We start from the raw sequence: 15,663 nt of genomic DNA on the forward strand, positions 1-15,663 counted from the left end.
GTAAGTTTGCCATTGTCTTCAGTGAGCCAGATTTCACCCCAAAGGCAGAAAATGTAGTGTGGAAATCTAATGTGTGAATAGACTTCCGTGTGACATTTCTTGCTGCCACTTAGGCTGGAAATATTGCAAAAATGCCTTTTACCCATGGTAGGCACTTTTAGAACCAATAATCTCATGTCTGGAAAATAATGAAAATTTAACCCAACTGTGTTTAGTCTTATTTTTTATAAAGGGACAGATTTTAAAGGTATTTAAAACTCCCATGGGCACTTGGGTGCCTCTGAAACTCTCACTATGGACCTATCTGCATTTTTAACTTTAAAAATCTGCCCCAAAATGCTTTCCTCAGGCCTGAGAACAGTGTGACTGCATCTTTTCCATTATTTACCCTCAGTGTAGGGTCACCAGACAGCAAATGTGAAAAATTGGGACGAGAGTCGGGGGTAATAGGAGCCTATATTAGAAAAAGATCCCAAAATCAGGACATCTGGTCACCCTACCTCAGTGTGATTCATTATTGATTAGCTGATTGCTTACATAAGTCACATGGATGTGTTCTGTTACCTAATTGGATGAATGCACATGCACTTCTGCCCCTATACTTTCAGGGGCAAATTCAGTTTGTACTAACAATGAAAGGCTATTGTTAAAATATTGTGTGATTCGTTTGTGATTTTCTAGATTATGTTTCCATTTTGCATCATTGTTACTTTATAATGTTGTAGACACTTCAGAAGAAACTTAAAAGAACAGGGGGTCTTTAGCTCTGCCTTATTCTATCTATATAGGTACATTTGTGGCCCTCATCATTGTAATATCTAAATGTCTCTCAGTCATTTATAGATTTTATCCTTGCAACACCTTTTCAAGGTAGGGATTAATCTCCCCATTTTACAGATTGGAAACTGAGACTCAGTGTAGATGAAATGGCTCATGTCATACAGGAAATCTGTGGTGAAGCGAGGAATTGAACCCAAATCTTTGGAGTCCCAGTCCAGTGACTTAAGCACTAGATCGTCATTCCTCCCCATTAGAGAATGCCACCGGTCCATTCCAGCCCATCATATTGTGGGCTCATGCCCAGATTTTTAAAGGTATTTAAGCATTGCAGCGCTCAGCATTGCAATGCCCGAGTGATTTAGGAGCATAAATCATACTTTAAAGGGATTTAGGCACCTCCTAAGAGCCTAAATCACTTTTGAAAATGAGATTTAGGCTTCTAAATCAGTTCTGCATTGCAATGCTGAACACAGCAACACCTAAATACCTTTAAAAATCTGGGCTTCAGGGTCTAAATTCCCCAGTTCTTCAGGAACATGCTGTCATAGTAGAGCTGAATTGCACAGCCAGACTGATATTTTGCTACCCAAGACTGCAATACTTGTTCCAGTGTCTTCACAGCCATTGCATGTTGTTGGTTATACAGTCTTTGTGCAATACAATCTGGGTAACCTCTGTTGTAACTTCAGATTCCTGTAACAGAGAGAGGCATATCCCAGCATGCTTATTTAGATTGCTAACCTCAAATGTACCATAGCAAAAGAGCTGCAACATCAAATTGGCACATATATGTTAGTTCAGTGCTCATTTGGCACGGCCTTCTTCTGTCACTGGTGGTGCTCAGTATGCGCAATATGCTTCATTTTGCCTTCCTTCTCATTCTGTTCAGTCATCAAAGCCAAGACCCCTCGACTCCCATGGGATGTGTCTGGCACCTACCAAGCTCTGGAATGGTTTGCCAGCAGCAGTATCTGGGTCTGTGCCTAGATGCCTGGCTGCTCTTCTGTAACCCCTTGGCTACTTCACTGCTAGCTATGAAATTCTTTATGTGGCAAGTGCAGGGTCGTGACACTGATTAGATTTCCATGTCCATATTGTCTCCACTGTTCAGTATAATGAGCTTCCCCACTAATCGGCTGCCAGCCACAGACATTATGTGTGTGTGCTAAACATCCTCAGGAGATCTTCTTTGGAAGACTTCAAATATTTCCCAGAAAATATGTATATAAATACACATACATACACCCACACTGCTTTAAAGATGAAGCCGTTTTAACTTGTTTTTTTAGCCATGTAAGCCAATTGCACCTTGTGGGCGGGTGGGACTCACCACCGTGGCGCCCCCTGCTGGATGTTCCGGGGATCAGCTCTGCTAGCCAGTGTGCCCACTTCTGGTGGCATCTTGCCGCCGTCACTTCTGCTCCCAGGACCCACGTTACTCCTAGGACTGTGGCATCCTTTTCATGACACAGCCCTCTGGCTGTGCTGCACTCTGTGCCCCGCCCTCTTCTGGGGGAATGTCACAGTCACTTAGTCCAGCCACTTCCTCAGTGGTGAGTTGGGGCAGGGAGGGAACCTGTGAGGCAGCCAGTCAGGGCTGGTGCAAGGATATTTTGCTCCCTAGGTGAAACTTCCACTTTGCGCCCCCCCTCCGACGTCCAGCCCCCACCTTCCTTCAGCCAAGTTCTCCCCAGGGACCCAGATGTTCACAAAGTGCAGGGAGCATGGGGGGGCTGCAAAGAGGGGGGTTGTATGGGGGCTCTTCCGGGGGAAGGTGGCAGAGAGGGGGGTGCATGGGATTGTTCCAGGGGGTGGAGGTGGCCAAGAGGTGGAGGGGTCGGGGGTGTAGTGGCAGGAAAGAGATTGCACAGAGGCAAAAGGGGCTCGTTGCAGGGGGTGCAGTGGCAGGGAGGGAGTGGCACAAGGGAGGAGTGGGCAGGAGGGGGTTGTTGCAAGGGGCTGGCAGACGGGGGGGTGTCTGTGCCCAGGGTTGTTGCAGGGGGGTGAAGGTGGCACAGAGGGGTTTGCACAAGGGAGGAGTGGGCAGAAGGGAGATGGCAGGTGGGGGGGGGTCCCGAGGTTGATGCAGGGGTGAAGGTGACCGTGGTGGCTGGGGAGGGGATTGCTGGGTGGAGGTTGCCCAGAGGCAAAAGTGGCAGGACAGGGTGGGTTGTTGGGGCAGGGGGTGCACAGGGGAGAAGGTAGCTCGTTGGTGGGTGTTGGAGGGGGTGGCGCTGACTGGGGGAGGGGTTGCTCCCACATACACCATTCCCTAGGCCAGGGACTGGACCTGCCCACCCCCCGGTGCTCTGTGGGCCTGTGCGGCTCCCTGCGGCCCAGCTAGGTACCTTGCAGGCGGAGTAGACACCCAGCTTCTCTGCCCAAAGAGCAGAGCGCAGCTGCACCTTCTTCCCCGGGGGCTTCCTGCTGCCCCCGGGGCTCTCAGCGGCGGCACAGGCAGCCAGCCGCCCTGAGCCTGCTGCCGCCACCGCTGAGACTCCAGGGGTGGCGGGGAGCCCAGCTTGGCCTGCGGCACGAGGAAGAAGGCGCAGCTGCTAGCCCAACACCCTCCCCTTCCCCACTCCGCCGCCGGCTGCTCTCCCAGGGGGAGGAACTGGCCGCGCTATGGGCAGCCCCTCTGGAGCCGGGAGGCAGGGAGCAGTAGCAGCCTTGTGCTCTGCTGTTGGAAAAAAAAATGTTTGGGCACCGCTTTTTGGCATCCCCAACCACTTGGCTCCCTAAGCGGCCGCCTAGTCCACCTAGTGGTTGCACCAGCCCTGCAGCCAGTGCACCTCCCTCCTCAAGCTCCAGGGAGTGACTGAAGCTGCTCTGTTCTGCAGCCTTTCTTTTATGGGCCAGCCTGGCCCTGATTGGCTACTCCTCGCAGCACCCCTCTGATTGGCTGCCTCCTATGCTGCCTCCCAAGGGCTCTATTAACTCCTTAGAGCCCAGTGTGGGGCAGGCACCCCATCACACAGACATATTAAGTCAGATTCTCTCCCATGCTGTAACCCTGCTACACCTCTACATCAATGCCATAAAACTCGAAGCCCTTCTCAGCTGAGGATTTTCCAGCTAAGGGAAGTGGTGTAGCTGTCTCCTCTCCCACTTCCCCGCAGCTCTTGGTATAGAGGGGCATGTCACTAGGAGAAGAGGCACAGCCAAACAGGGTATACTCTGGTGATCCCCATTGACAAACATGCTTGGGGGGGCACAGTCTGCTGGCACCGATTAGAACAAACTGAGGCTGTTCTAAGTTTCACTAGTGCTGATGTAGAACTGGCCCCAGAACAAGCTGCAATCAGGTCTTTGACACAGCGTGGAATATGGGCCTACATTTATATGTAGGTGAGTAAATGTGTCGACATACACATGCCTCTGACTTACAAAATTCGGTGATTAAAGTTAGGCTGCGAAGCCAACACTTAGGCACCTGAATATATGGCATGATTTTCAACACTATTTAATGCCCAGCGGGTCCCCTTGAAGTCAGTAGATGGGGAGAAAGTCAGTCTTTGTATTCTGTATTTTTATGGTTTTATATAATGCTTTTCTTAATGAGTGTCTATTTTAAGCCTTTTGGTAGTAGAACCCTCACTTTGAAAAAGGAACAAAGAACAATCATCTGAACTACACCGCAGTATACTCGTACAATATGTAAAAAATCTGGTGGGAAAGACAAAGTACTGCTTTTACAATATCCTGAGCCAAATCACGGTTATACAATTCTTTTTTTTTTTTTTATTTGTACATTCAACAGTGCTTTGTAGAGCAATCAGGGAAGATAATATAATCCATTTTAAATCCTCATTACCTTAAAAGTGTTGAATCTCCTTAAATTGTTTCAGGGTTAATTGAGAATTTGCTGCCTTACAATAGACTGGGAATTGTTTAGACTGCCCTGGTTCCATATATATATATATATATAGGTTCATACCTTTGTTGCAATATTATAAAAACAACAATAAAAGAGAAAACAAAGGAGTACAATGAAATAATTATCAGTCTTGTTACTATTCTAGCAATTCATTTTTATGGGAGATAAAGCTCAACTATTGATTAATGTTTAAATGGTTATTAAAGTGGAAGTGCATACACGTTTGATAGACTGTACCACTCACTGTTCATTAGTGTTTGCTTCCATTTCTTTGTTTGCATTTTCCCTCCTGGACTCACTCTGCTCCAAGAGAAGTCAAGGGTGAAAATGTGTTGACTTCAATGGGAGTAGGATCAGGCTACAGCTTAGTAGGGCTGGGAGCTGGAGATCAAAAAGCAAATTCATTTTCCTGTGCCATCAGAATAAAGGTTTGAGTCAGATCTCACTTACACCAGTGCAAATGAGAACCACTTTCCTTGTTGCTAATGCAGCTAACCAGGGGTAAATGAGATTAGAATCTGGCCTTACTCGTATAGGCTGGGAAGACAGAATTTAGGGCATTATCCATCTCTTGTGAAAGTCAATGATGATCTTTCCATTGACTTTAATAGGATTTATTCTGAGACCTTTGCCTGGTCCAAAGTCAGTTGAAGTTAATGGATTTCACTGTGGCGATAAATATGTTAAAGATTGTGAGGTGCTCAAATGCTGTAGTAATGGTTTCCATATAAGTACCTGAAATAAATAGAATGTCTCAGCTACATGAAACCAAGGCAAGCCTCTGAAATCAGCATTCAGTGTGCTCGCTTCTTTACGTTGCTGACCCTCAATTCATTTATTTTTTTCTTTTCTGGCACTATTTTCTTCTTGACAATCCACTGATTTTGATTGTTTCCTTCAGTGGGTGGATGGTTTTTGGCAGCAATACCTGCCTAGTGCACCTTTTAAATGGAGGCCACTCTAAACTCCTGGTTTTTCACTGATACTCATAAAACAATAAACAGGCTTCATGTCAATTGATGATGATTCAGAATACCGATGGTAGACTTGCTGACTGTGATGACCTATAAAGCAATCCATTTCAAGCAGATAAGCCTCTCGCTAACGTGCGTATTGATTGTGCAATAGGCACTTCAATTGGAGACTTGAGGCATTAAAATATTTAATTAAAAAGGAAACTTGTGTCCGTTATTTCAACTCATTATGGTTAGATTATTTCAATGTATTTAACTGCATACAGAATTAGGCCCTGATCCTACGAAGAGTTATACATTTAATTTGATTTCAGTTATGCTACTCATAGTGCATAAAGTTAAGCACTGGCCTAAGTCTTTCCAGGATTAGAACCTAAATGATCATGATAAGGAAGAAGCATAGTCTACAGTAGTGGAGTAGGTGTCAGGGCTCCCAGAAGGCAACGGTTGATATCCATATTTAAGTGACTCTGGAAGTGGCCTGATTGTTCAGAGTCTGAGCACCTGCAGCTTGAAGTCTGTGGAAGCAGAACAATGCAGATCACAAAGGCCAGAAGGAAGCATGTGAGAGCTGAAGACAAAGTATCCTTGGATGCGGGGGGGGGGGGGGCGGAGGAGGCCGTAGCTGGATATGGAACAAACATTTCGAGGAGACCAAGCAGATCCAGCATTTGACCGTCTTTGGGAAACACTGCAAAACCTTGCTCTTCAAAAAATCCTTTCCACTATAAGAATGGCATTTAAAACATCCTTTTAATTCCCTTCTAATCCCAAACCCCTTAGCAACCAATAAAATAAAATCCAAATTATCCAAGAAAAAGACAACAACAAAATAAGCACGATCCCCCCCACAGAGTTCTGACCCTGACAAGGGAACAATGCTAGTGACTCGATGAAGTTCACTCCAGGCTTCACTATTGCTATTGGTTGTATGTGGAAAGCGGTCTGATACTACAGTGATGGACAGTAGTATTAAAGTCCTCAGATAGACAGCAGAAGGCAGTCAGCACCCATGAGAACCAGGTTGCCTGTGTTTTAAATATTGATTTAGGTGCCTAACTCTATGTTTGAAAATGTTGGCCTTCACCTCTCTCTGTCTGTCCATCTGTAAAATGAGTCTGATTATAATCACCTATTTCAAAGGAGTGTCGTGAGGCTTAAGAAACTGTTTGTGAAAGTGCTTAAGAGATTCTCCTAAGCAAGGCAGTCCGTGCAAAGGGCTCTCCTTTTGTAATAACATAATCAGTTCAAGTTTAGATATGTGATCAGTTGATGGCTTTTATCTTTTTGCCTAGGTATTCTGTTTACAAGGATCCAGCAGGATGGCTGGAAATTAATCCTACAAATGGTACCATTTTCACCACTGCTGTCCTGGATCGTGAATCACCCTATGTCCACAACAACGTCTATACAGCACTGTTTCTGGCAATTGACAGTGGTGAGTAAGGGTTGCTGATAACATTACTGGATTGAAAATGTATTTGAAGGCCACTTTTCAAAAAAGCACATGCATAAAGTTAAGCACAGGCTTAAGTAATTTGCTAAATCGGCACCTAAGTGTCTAAGATATTTCTAGACAAATAGAGACAAAAAGTAAGTGGGGAGGAAGTTAGACTTCAGACTTAGAATGGCATAGGTTTGGGGGCTAGGCTAGAGACATTTAATCCTACAGAGCCCTCACTGCTAATAGTAAACAATGCATGTGATGAATGTACTTGGGTAGTAATAAATCATCTTTATCGGAGTTAATTTCTTCATAATATTTGAGCTGTTATTAAGCCTAAGGCACCAATAACAAACTCATCCTGGATATGGTGAATTCTATCCTATTTAACACATAATGACAGTGACAATAAAAACATAATTAAAACCGCTTGTTAAAATGCAATATTTTTACATATTATGTGTATTAACGTTTCTTCTGTCGAGCATAATCTAAATTAAAGTATGTTGCAAAAATTCACTTCAAGTGACTTTTGTAGCACATAAAAATGTAGAGAAAAGCCTGAACATTCCTGCAAATCTCCAGAGCTGAAAGCACAAAATAAAGAGAGCCTTTGTATGTAATATAACAGCTAATATGCTAACCGTTTCCCACAGCTGCAGTTGCTTTAGCCCTGGTGGTGAATTGTAAAATGTTCTTTTTAGGAGGGTAATTTCACATTTTTTGAATCACATGGCTTGGCTCAGGAAACGTTTGCTAGGCCTGACAAGAAAAGGGAATCATCTCCTTCAATGCAAAAAGAAAACAGAAGCCTCTGCAGACATGATTTACTTGTATATTCATAAATGTGTTTCTTTCTTAGTGTAATTTCCATAGAAGAAATGTGGCACTAAACCTACCCCTTTACCTTTGTTTGCTGGCTAATCATTTTTCAAAAATGTATCTTAATTATAATAGCATCAGAAAGGTACAGGGGGTCCCCAGTATATGTCAGGGTTGTGCTCTTGAAAAGGGCAATGGATACTGAAATGACGGATACTGGTGAATTTTTCCCAATAAAAAATAGTGGCCCACCCCACCTCTTCCCACCCCCTCTCCACCCTGCCCCGTCTCTTCCCACCCAGTTCTGCCTCTTCCTCTGAGCGCATCCCATTCCTGCTCCTCCCCCACCTTCCCAGCACCTCCTGAATACGGGAGGAAGCACCCAAAGAAAAGCCACGCAAAAGGTGAAGCAATGGATATGTGGATCGAGATTGATGCGAATCAGAACACAGACCCCTGTTGATACTAAACGACGGATAAGTGGGAGATGGATACCGGGGACCCCTTGTAATCGTATATTGAGCAAATAGGAAAACTGGGATCAAATTACTTACGGCTTAATTTTCAGTCGGTAGGGGAGCTTGTTGGGGCCAGCAGTGAACGGGAACAACCCTTCAGCAAGGGAGGAAGACACCAGATAGCTCCTTCCCTCTCCCCTTGGAGTCTCTTTCACTCACAATTGGAGGGGAGGGGTTCTGATTGGCCAGCATTCCTCAGTTCCCAGGATTTAACCTGGAGTGGGGGCCATATGGTAAGAGCTCTGTAACCCCCAAACTGGAACCAATTAAATGGCTGGTATAGGAGAGTATGGATGATGGGCAGGTAATGCCCCTCCCCTCTATTTAAATTTAATAGCAGTTGCAGCCTGCTTCTTAAAAATCCATCCATGTGTCTGTCCTCATTTTGCCGCTGTGTCTGCATCAAGGGCAAAGCTGTAGACACTCAAGAGGCAGAAAGCAGAGGCTTAGAATTGTATGCAGGAGCAGGGGGGAAATTGTCCCACCAATTATCAGAGAGAGAGAGAGAAATGAGGGAGCAAAACATTTGAATATGTTCAGGTGCAGACACCAGCCAGTGCAGGCACAGTCACAATGATTGTTTTTTCCTGTTCTATAAGTATGTAGGTTTTCATGTCACAGTATCTGAGCATCATGGCTGTATGCAAAAGGAATTGTACAGACCGCAGCATGGTTGTTTTTTTGTAGTTAACGTCATCTGTAGCATCATTCAAACAGGTGCAGGTAATAAGAGATGCTAGGAGGCAGTTGGAATTGGGCACCTCAGTACAGAGCGAGGTCACCCAGCTATGAAGCACCTGAATACCTCCATGACAACATGCATTCTGACCGGAGAATCTCAGCTCACTGCTGCCAGGATTCTTTGCCAGATATTGGGCAGAACGGATGGACAAGAAGAGGGAAAGGCACCTGTGCACTGCTCAGAAAAACAAGAGGAGCAGGTTTCACAGAGGACTGGTACAAAGAACTTTCTCAGTGTACTTGGGAAGCCATATTCAATGGCAGCACATCATTAAGGAAGTCTGTTATGTGTCTATCTGAAGTAGTTCTAAGGTACTGTTAACATGGTAGTCAATCAACTTCGACATTATAGGACACCTCCAAGCAGAGTGAGGCACATCCTACACCCCTCCTTCCCCTACTGATGGGTCACCAAAAAGTGCTAACCAGCCATGATGGATTTTGCTCGATTTTTCTAGTCAGTTAACTTTAATGCCCAGTTTGAAAAGGTTTATTACATTTCCTACAGCTAAATAATATATGTAGCTTGGTGGTAGAATAATCTAAAATGAATATAAAATTCTTCCAGGACTTTAAAAGAGGGTTAAATTAACTGAATGAAAATCAAATGAAAATACCTTGCATACATTCTTTTTGAGAGCTTCAGTATCCATAAACTCCAAAGGGAAAGGTCATTTTTTCAGTTTACTGAATATATTCTAGTTTAACTCAGTGAAAAAGGTTAGAATGATGTGTGATAGTGGCTGTTCTTGGAAGATTAAAAGCGGTCCAAACAGATTGGGTGGTAAATTGAAAACAGGGTTATTTCAGCCAGTTCAAATTATGCATGTGACCAAGGGTCTTGGAGCAAGGAGAGAGGGGAGGCAAAAGACACTCAACCACAGAGTCTTTTATTCAAAGGCTGTGTTCTGGCATACACTGTAGGTTTTTTCTCCAGCCATCACATGTGGCCACTAGCCAGGAAAAGAGAGCAGATATTTATTTGATCTTCATTAAATGTGGATTTGGTCTTGGCCAATGCAAACATGTTCTCTATCTATTAATAACACATCATAGGAGTCTTTATTCTGTGATTGATATGGCCTAAAAAGTAGCATCTGTTTAATTCTAGCTTTGACTAAGTATTGGGTGGAACTTGAACTATCTTCTCACCTCCAAGTCAAGTTTGAGCCACTTGGGGAAGCTTGAACTGCTGCAGACTTTGCTTTAAGTCATAAACTTAAGCTCATAAAAATAAGTCTGAGAAATTGAATACATGCCTTGGGAAGGCACCTGTAGATTTTTCCTCGGATTTTAATAGTGTTGGAGTTTAATAAACCTGGGTTACAGCTATTCAGTCTCTAGCAAGGTTTTTTTTCCTTATTAAAAACTAATGACTAAGGCATTCAGTTAGAAGGCAGTCGTAGTGCTTCGACTCCAGAATTGGAGTCCTCAAGCCTGACCTTAATATGCTGCATGTCAGAGTTAGTCATACAATAAAGGGGTGAGAAGCCTAAACATTCCCATTGCTAGCCACAGTGCTTGGGATATATTTAGCTACAGAATGTGTTACAGTTATTCCAGCACATTCTTTCACTATCTGTTGTGTAAATTATGGATAAGAAGGTGGGGTGAAATAGGAATCAAATTCACAATGACAGGAATCAAATCCACAGAGATAGGTTTGTTTTGTTTTGCTCTTCTTAGCTGTGCCCATTGAAGTCAATAGAAAATCTCCCATTGTCATTTGACAATACAAATGATTAGTACAAGGGCACTTTTCCCAATCTGTAAAATAGAGTGTGTCGCAAACTGGGAATATAACTCAGGAATTTCTCATTGGCAGTTCTGTGCATAAACCGGTCAGCCACACCTCCACCTGCATCACTTCTCTTCAGCCCACCACAAAGATGCTCTTAACAACAGGACGTTAGTAGTTGGAGCTATGGCTGCCATTCTCAACGCAGGAAAAAAATAATTAATAGTTATGTCAGATATCTTGGTGATATTCTTCTTCAACATTAGAACTTTAGATGAAGGGAAAATTTGGTTAAGTGTGAAATGATTTCTTCCAGTTGTAAACAGCCCTTCTGATCTCTGCCAGGACTTATTGAAACAACATAGATAATAATGAATTTGATGATCATAGTATTTAATTTTATAGATTAAAAAATATGACCTTTTATGTGGAAGAAATTTCACTTTTTGGAATGAACATCCTAATTTCCTTTGTACTCTTTTGATTTCCGTAAAGGTCAAGACCGTGTCTTTAGAGTCTGAGAACTCTTTATTAAGGGCTTGTGTGGACATAGAGACTCTGGTCTATTAAAGGAGAAATTACATGCTGGTGGAAAAGATCATGGAGCAGAGTTAACATAAGTGGAATGAACTGTGTTTAATCTGAGAGCAGGTTGATAATGGGAAATATACAGATTTAGGTAAACCTGGAAAACATCTTAGGCTTCTTCCTGATGCCCCTTATTGAAATAAATGCTCCAGTAATCACTCTAAACACTGCAATATCACTGTTATAGAATGTGGTTGTTTGCACCATGAATGTAGGATTTTTTTCTTTATTTATTTTTGTAAGGGCAAAAAGCCTAGTGGGTTTGCAAAACTGGGCTGAAACAAACTTTCAAGAAAATATTAGTATTTCCTGTTTGAATATGCTGCAGTATCCTTCAATATCCCAAAGCCATTATTACTAACTGGAGTATTCTGGCCAGAAAATAGAGCAGCTGGCTGTTTTAGCTCAAGCTGAAAACTGGAAGTACAATCTTTCTCACTGGATTTTGAAATTTCCATTCACAGCCCAGAAAACAAGCAGGACATTATCAGTGTGATTGTGGAATGAAAAAGTTCCCTTACTTTGTGCTATGAATTTTCAAGTATGGAGATTTTTGTTGTCTCTTTTAAAAATGTGGCTTCTAGTTACCATGTGTCAGTATAATATCATGTGGAATATCCCTTTTGTTACTCAGGGATGTACGCGGTAGGTGCCATGATGAGGCTCACAGAACTCAGATAGTCATCACTTCTGATTTGAGCTGATTCTGTAATAAGCTTCAGCCCCTTGGCATTACTCATGAAGTGATATTTAGGAGGACCAAAGGGGCTGAACACTGCCCACAAATGTCCAGCAGAGAATTCCCCCATTGGAGAGAAAAGTGTACCAGTTCCTGTCCCTTCTCTCCTCATGGTAGGAGGCATATTGGGGATGGGCTACGTTAAACCAATACATAACTAGGATAGGGTCGATTGAGAACCCTGAATCAATGGAACAAGCTGGAACACCCCTGTTTTTATGTAAATATCCTTAAGCAATGGTAAGGGGAAAAGAACATGTAGGACTGTGTAGAACAGTCTCTAAATGCAAAGTGATTTCAGTATTTACATTGTGACAAATTACACATGTAATGAGTATGGGGAATAAACATGAAGAACTCGGACTATAAGTACATACGCTAAATTGTGATTTAATTGGCATCATAGAGACTTAATGGGATAAATCTCATGACTGGAATATTGGTATAGACATGTACAGCTTGTTCAGGAAGAAGAGGCAGGCTAAAAATAGAGTTGTTGCATTATACATCAAGAATTTATCCATTTGTTCTGAGATCCAGGAGGAGCTGAAGAGGCAGACCAGTTGAAAGTCCCTGGGTAAAAATAAAAGGCATAAAAACCCAGGAATGATGTCATGATAAGTGTCTACTATAGAACACAAAATCAGGAAGAGGAGGTGGATGAGGCATTTCTAGAACAAATCCAAAACAAAAGAGATAGAAGTAACAAGGAGCTTTAACTACACAGACATCTATTGGAAAAATAATATGGCAAAACACAAAATATCCATTAAGTTTTTGGAATTGTTGGGGACAACTTCATTTCAGAAGGTGGAAGAAGTAATCAGGGCAGCCATTTTAGACTTGATTCTGACCAAGACAGAGGAATTGGTAGCAAATCAGATGGTGGAAGAAAATTTGGGTGGAAGTGACCATGAAATGATAGATTTCATGATTCTAAGGAAAGGAAGGCATAAAAGCAGAAGAAATATGGAAAATGGACTTTAAAAATGCACATTTCAGCAAACTCGGAGAACTGATAGAGGTAAAGTCTTATAGGAAGAACATTTAAGGGAAAAGGGAGTTCAGGAAAGTTGACTTTCTCAAAGCCACAATATTAAAGGCACAATTGCAAACTATCCTGATGTGAAGGCAAGACAGGAAGAATAGTAAGTGGCCAATATGGCTGCATCAGGAGCTCTTTAATGGCCTCAAAATCAAAAAGAAATCCTACAAAAAGTGGAAGCGTGGATGAACTACTAAAGAGGAGCTCAAAAGAGTAAGATAAGCATGTTGGGACAAAATCAGAAAGACTAAGGCACAAAGTGAGTTACATCTAGCCAGGGACATGAAGGGCAATAATAAGTGGTTCTAGAAATATATTAGGAGAAGAGAAAGGCAAAGAAAATGTGGGTCCTCTAATTAGTGGGGAAGGAGAGCTAATAACTGTTGACATCAAGATGGCTGAGGTTTAAGGCCTATTTCCTTCAGTCTTCACTAAAACGGTTAATGTGACCAAATATTCAACACAATTTAATATTAACAACAAAGGGGCAAGAATACAAGACACAATGGGGAAAGAACAGGTTAAAGGATATTTAGAGAATGTAGAAGTATGGAAGGGCCTGATAAAATTCATCCTTGGGTACTTAAGGAATTAGTTGAAGAAAACTCAGAACCATTAGCAATTATCTTTGAGAACTCATGGAGGATTGATGAGGTCCCAGAAGACTGGAGAAGGGCAAACATAGTATCTATCTTTAAAAAGGGGGGAAAAGAGGACCCAGAGAATTATAGCAGGGAATTATTCGATACCTGGGAAGATACTGGAACAAATGAACAATCAGTTTATAGAGAATAATAGAATCATAGAATCATAGAATCATAGATTATAGGACTGGAAGGGACCTCGAGAGGTCATCGAGTCCAGTCCCCTGCCCACATGGCAGGACCAAATACTGTCTAGACCATCCCTGATAGACATTTATCTAACCTACTCTTAAATATCTCCAGAGACGGAGATTCCACAACCTCCCTAGGCAATTTGTTCCAGTGTTTAACCACCCTGACAGTTAGGAACTTTTTCCTAATGTCCAACCTAGACCTCCCTTGCTGCAGTTTAAACCCATTGTTTCTGGTTCTATCCTTAGAGGCTAAGGTGAACAAGTTCTCTCCCTCCTCCTCATGACACCCTTTTAGATACCTGAAAACTGCTATCATGTCCCCTCTCAGTCTTCTCTTCTCCAAACTAAAACTATAGGTTTATAAAGAATAGCCTGCAACAATTTGTCAAAAATAAATCATTCCAAGCAAACCTAATTTTTTTCTTTGACAGGATTACTGGCCTAGTGGATAGGGAGGAAGCAATAAACAAAATATTTCTTAATTTTATTAAGACTTTTGATGCAATCCCACGTGACATTCTCATAAGAAAACTAGGGAAATGTGGTCTGGGTGAAACTACTGTAAGGTAGGTGCACCGCTGGTTGAAAGACCGTACTCAGAGTCATTATCAGTAGTTCACTGTCATACTGAGAGGGTGTGTCTAGTGAGGTCCCGCAGAGGTCAGTCTTGGGTCCAGTACTATTCAATATCTTCATTAATGACTTGAATAATGGAGTGGAAAATATGCTTGGATGGATTGCAAGCACTTTGGAGGACAGGATTAGAATTCAAAATGACCTTAACAAATTGGAGAATAGGTCTGAAATCAACAAGATGAAATTCAATACAACTAAGTGAAAAATACTATGCTTAGGAAGGAAAAATCAAATGCACCACTACAAAGCAGTGAATAAATGGCTAGGTGATAGTACTGCTGAAAGGGTTCTAGGAGCTCTAGTGGATTGCAAATTGAATATGAGTCAATAACATGATGCAGTTGCGAAAATGGCTAATATAATTCTGTGGTGTGTTAACAAGAGTGTCATATGTAAAACACATGAGGTAATTGTCCCACTCGACTTGGTACCGATGGGGCATTAATTGGAGTACTGTGTCCAATTCTGGGTGCCACACTTTAGGCAAGATATGGACAAATTGGGAAGAGTCCAGAGGAGAACAGCAAAAAAAACTGGCACAGTTTCAATTTCTTCATTGACCATTCCAAACTAAAATGAATAAGAAATGATTAAGAAGGTTTTAATTACAACTTTTTCAATATTTTCAGTGGCCAGATTGAATGAACCCCAGTCAAATACATGCAGGGGGCCAACATTTCCATTCATTAAAAAGAAAAATTATTATTTAGTGTTGTGTCTGATGATAAACAGAAACAGACAACAACCAGAAGAGAGGAAAAACTGGAGAAACAAAGAGATGCACAACAATTTGCAATTAAAATTTCTCTTTACATGTATCTTAACCTGTCTTCTAGCTTCATGATATATATAATTAAATTACCACCGATTGATTCCACCTAAAACATGCTATTTTGGAAGAAATAAGACTATTAGTTGCTATG

At 42.2% G+C, this 15,663-nt stretch overlaps 1 protein-coding gene across 1 annotated transcript in view; it reads left to right on the forward strand.

The window, feature by feature from the left end:
- Nucleotides 1-15,663, forward strand: part of CDH13 (cadherin 13) — a 752,462-nt gene that overhangs the window by 703,065 nt on the left and 33,734 nt on the right. The window contains exon 11 of the mRNA XM_005292303.5: nucleotides 6,927-7,069. Within this exon, the coding sequence (XP_005292360.1) occupies nucleotides 6,927-7,069 (143 nt within the window). The remainder of the gene's footprint in view (nucleotides 1-6,926; nucleotides 7,070-15,663) is intronic.

The sequence above is a fragment of the Chrysemys picta genome, chromosome 14, assembly GCF_011386835.1.
Source record: "Chrysemys picta bellii isolate R12L10 chromosome 14, ASM1138683v2, whole genome shotgun sequence".
In the NCBI taxonomy this organism is placed as follows: Eukaryota; Metazoa; Chordata; order Testudines; family Emydidae; genus Chrysemys; species Chrysemys picta.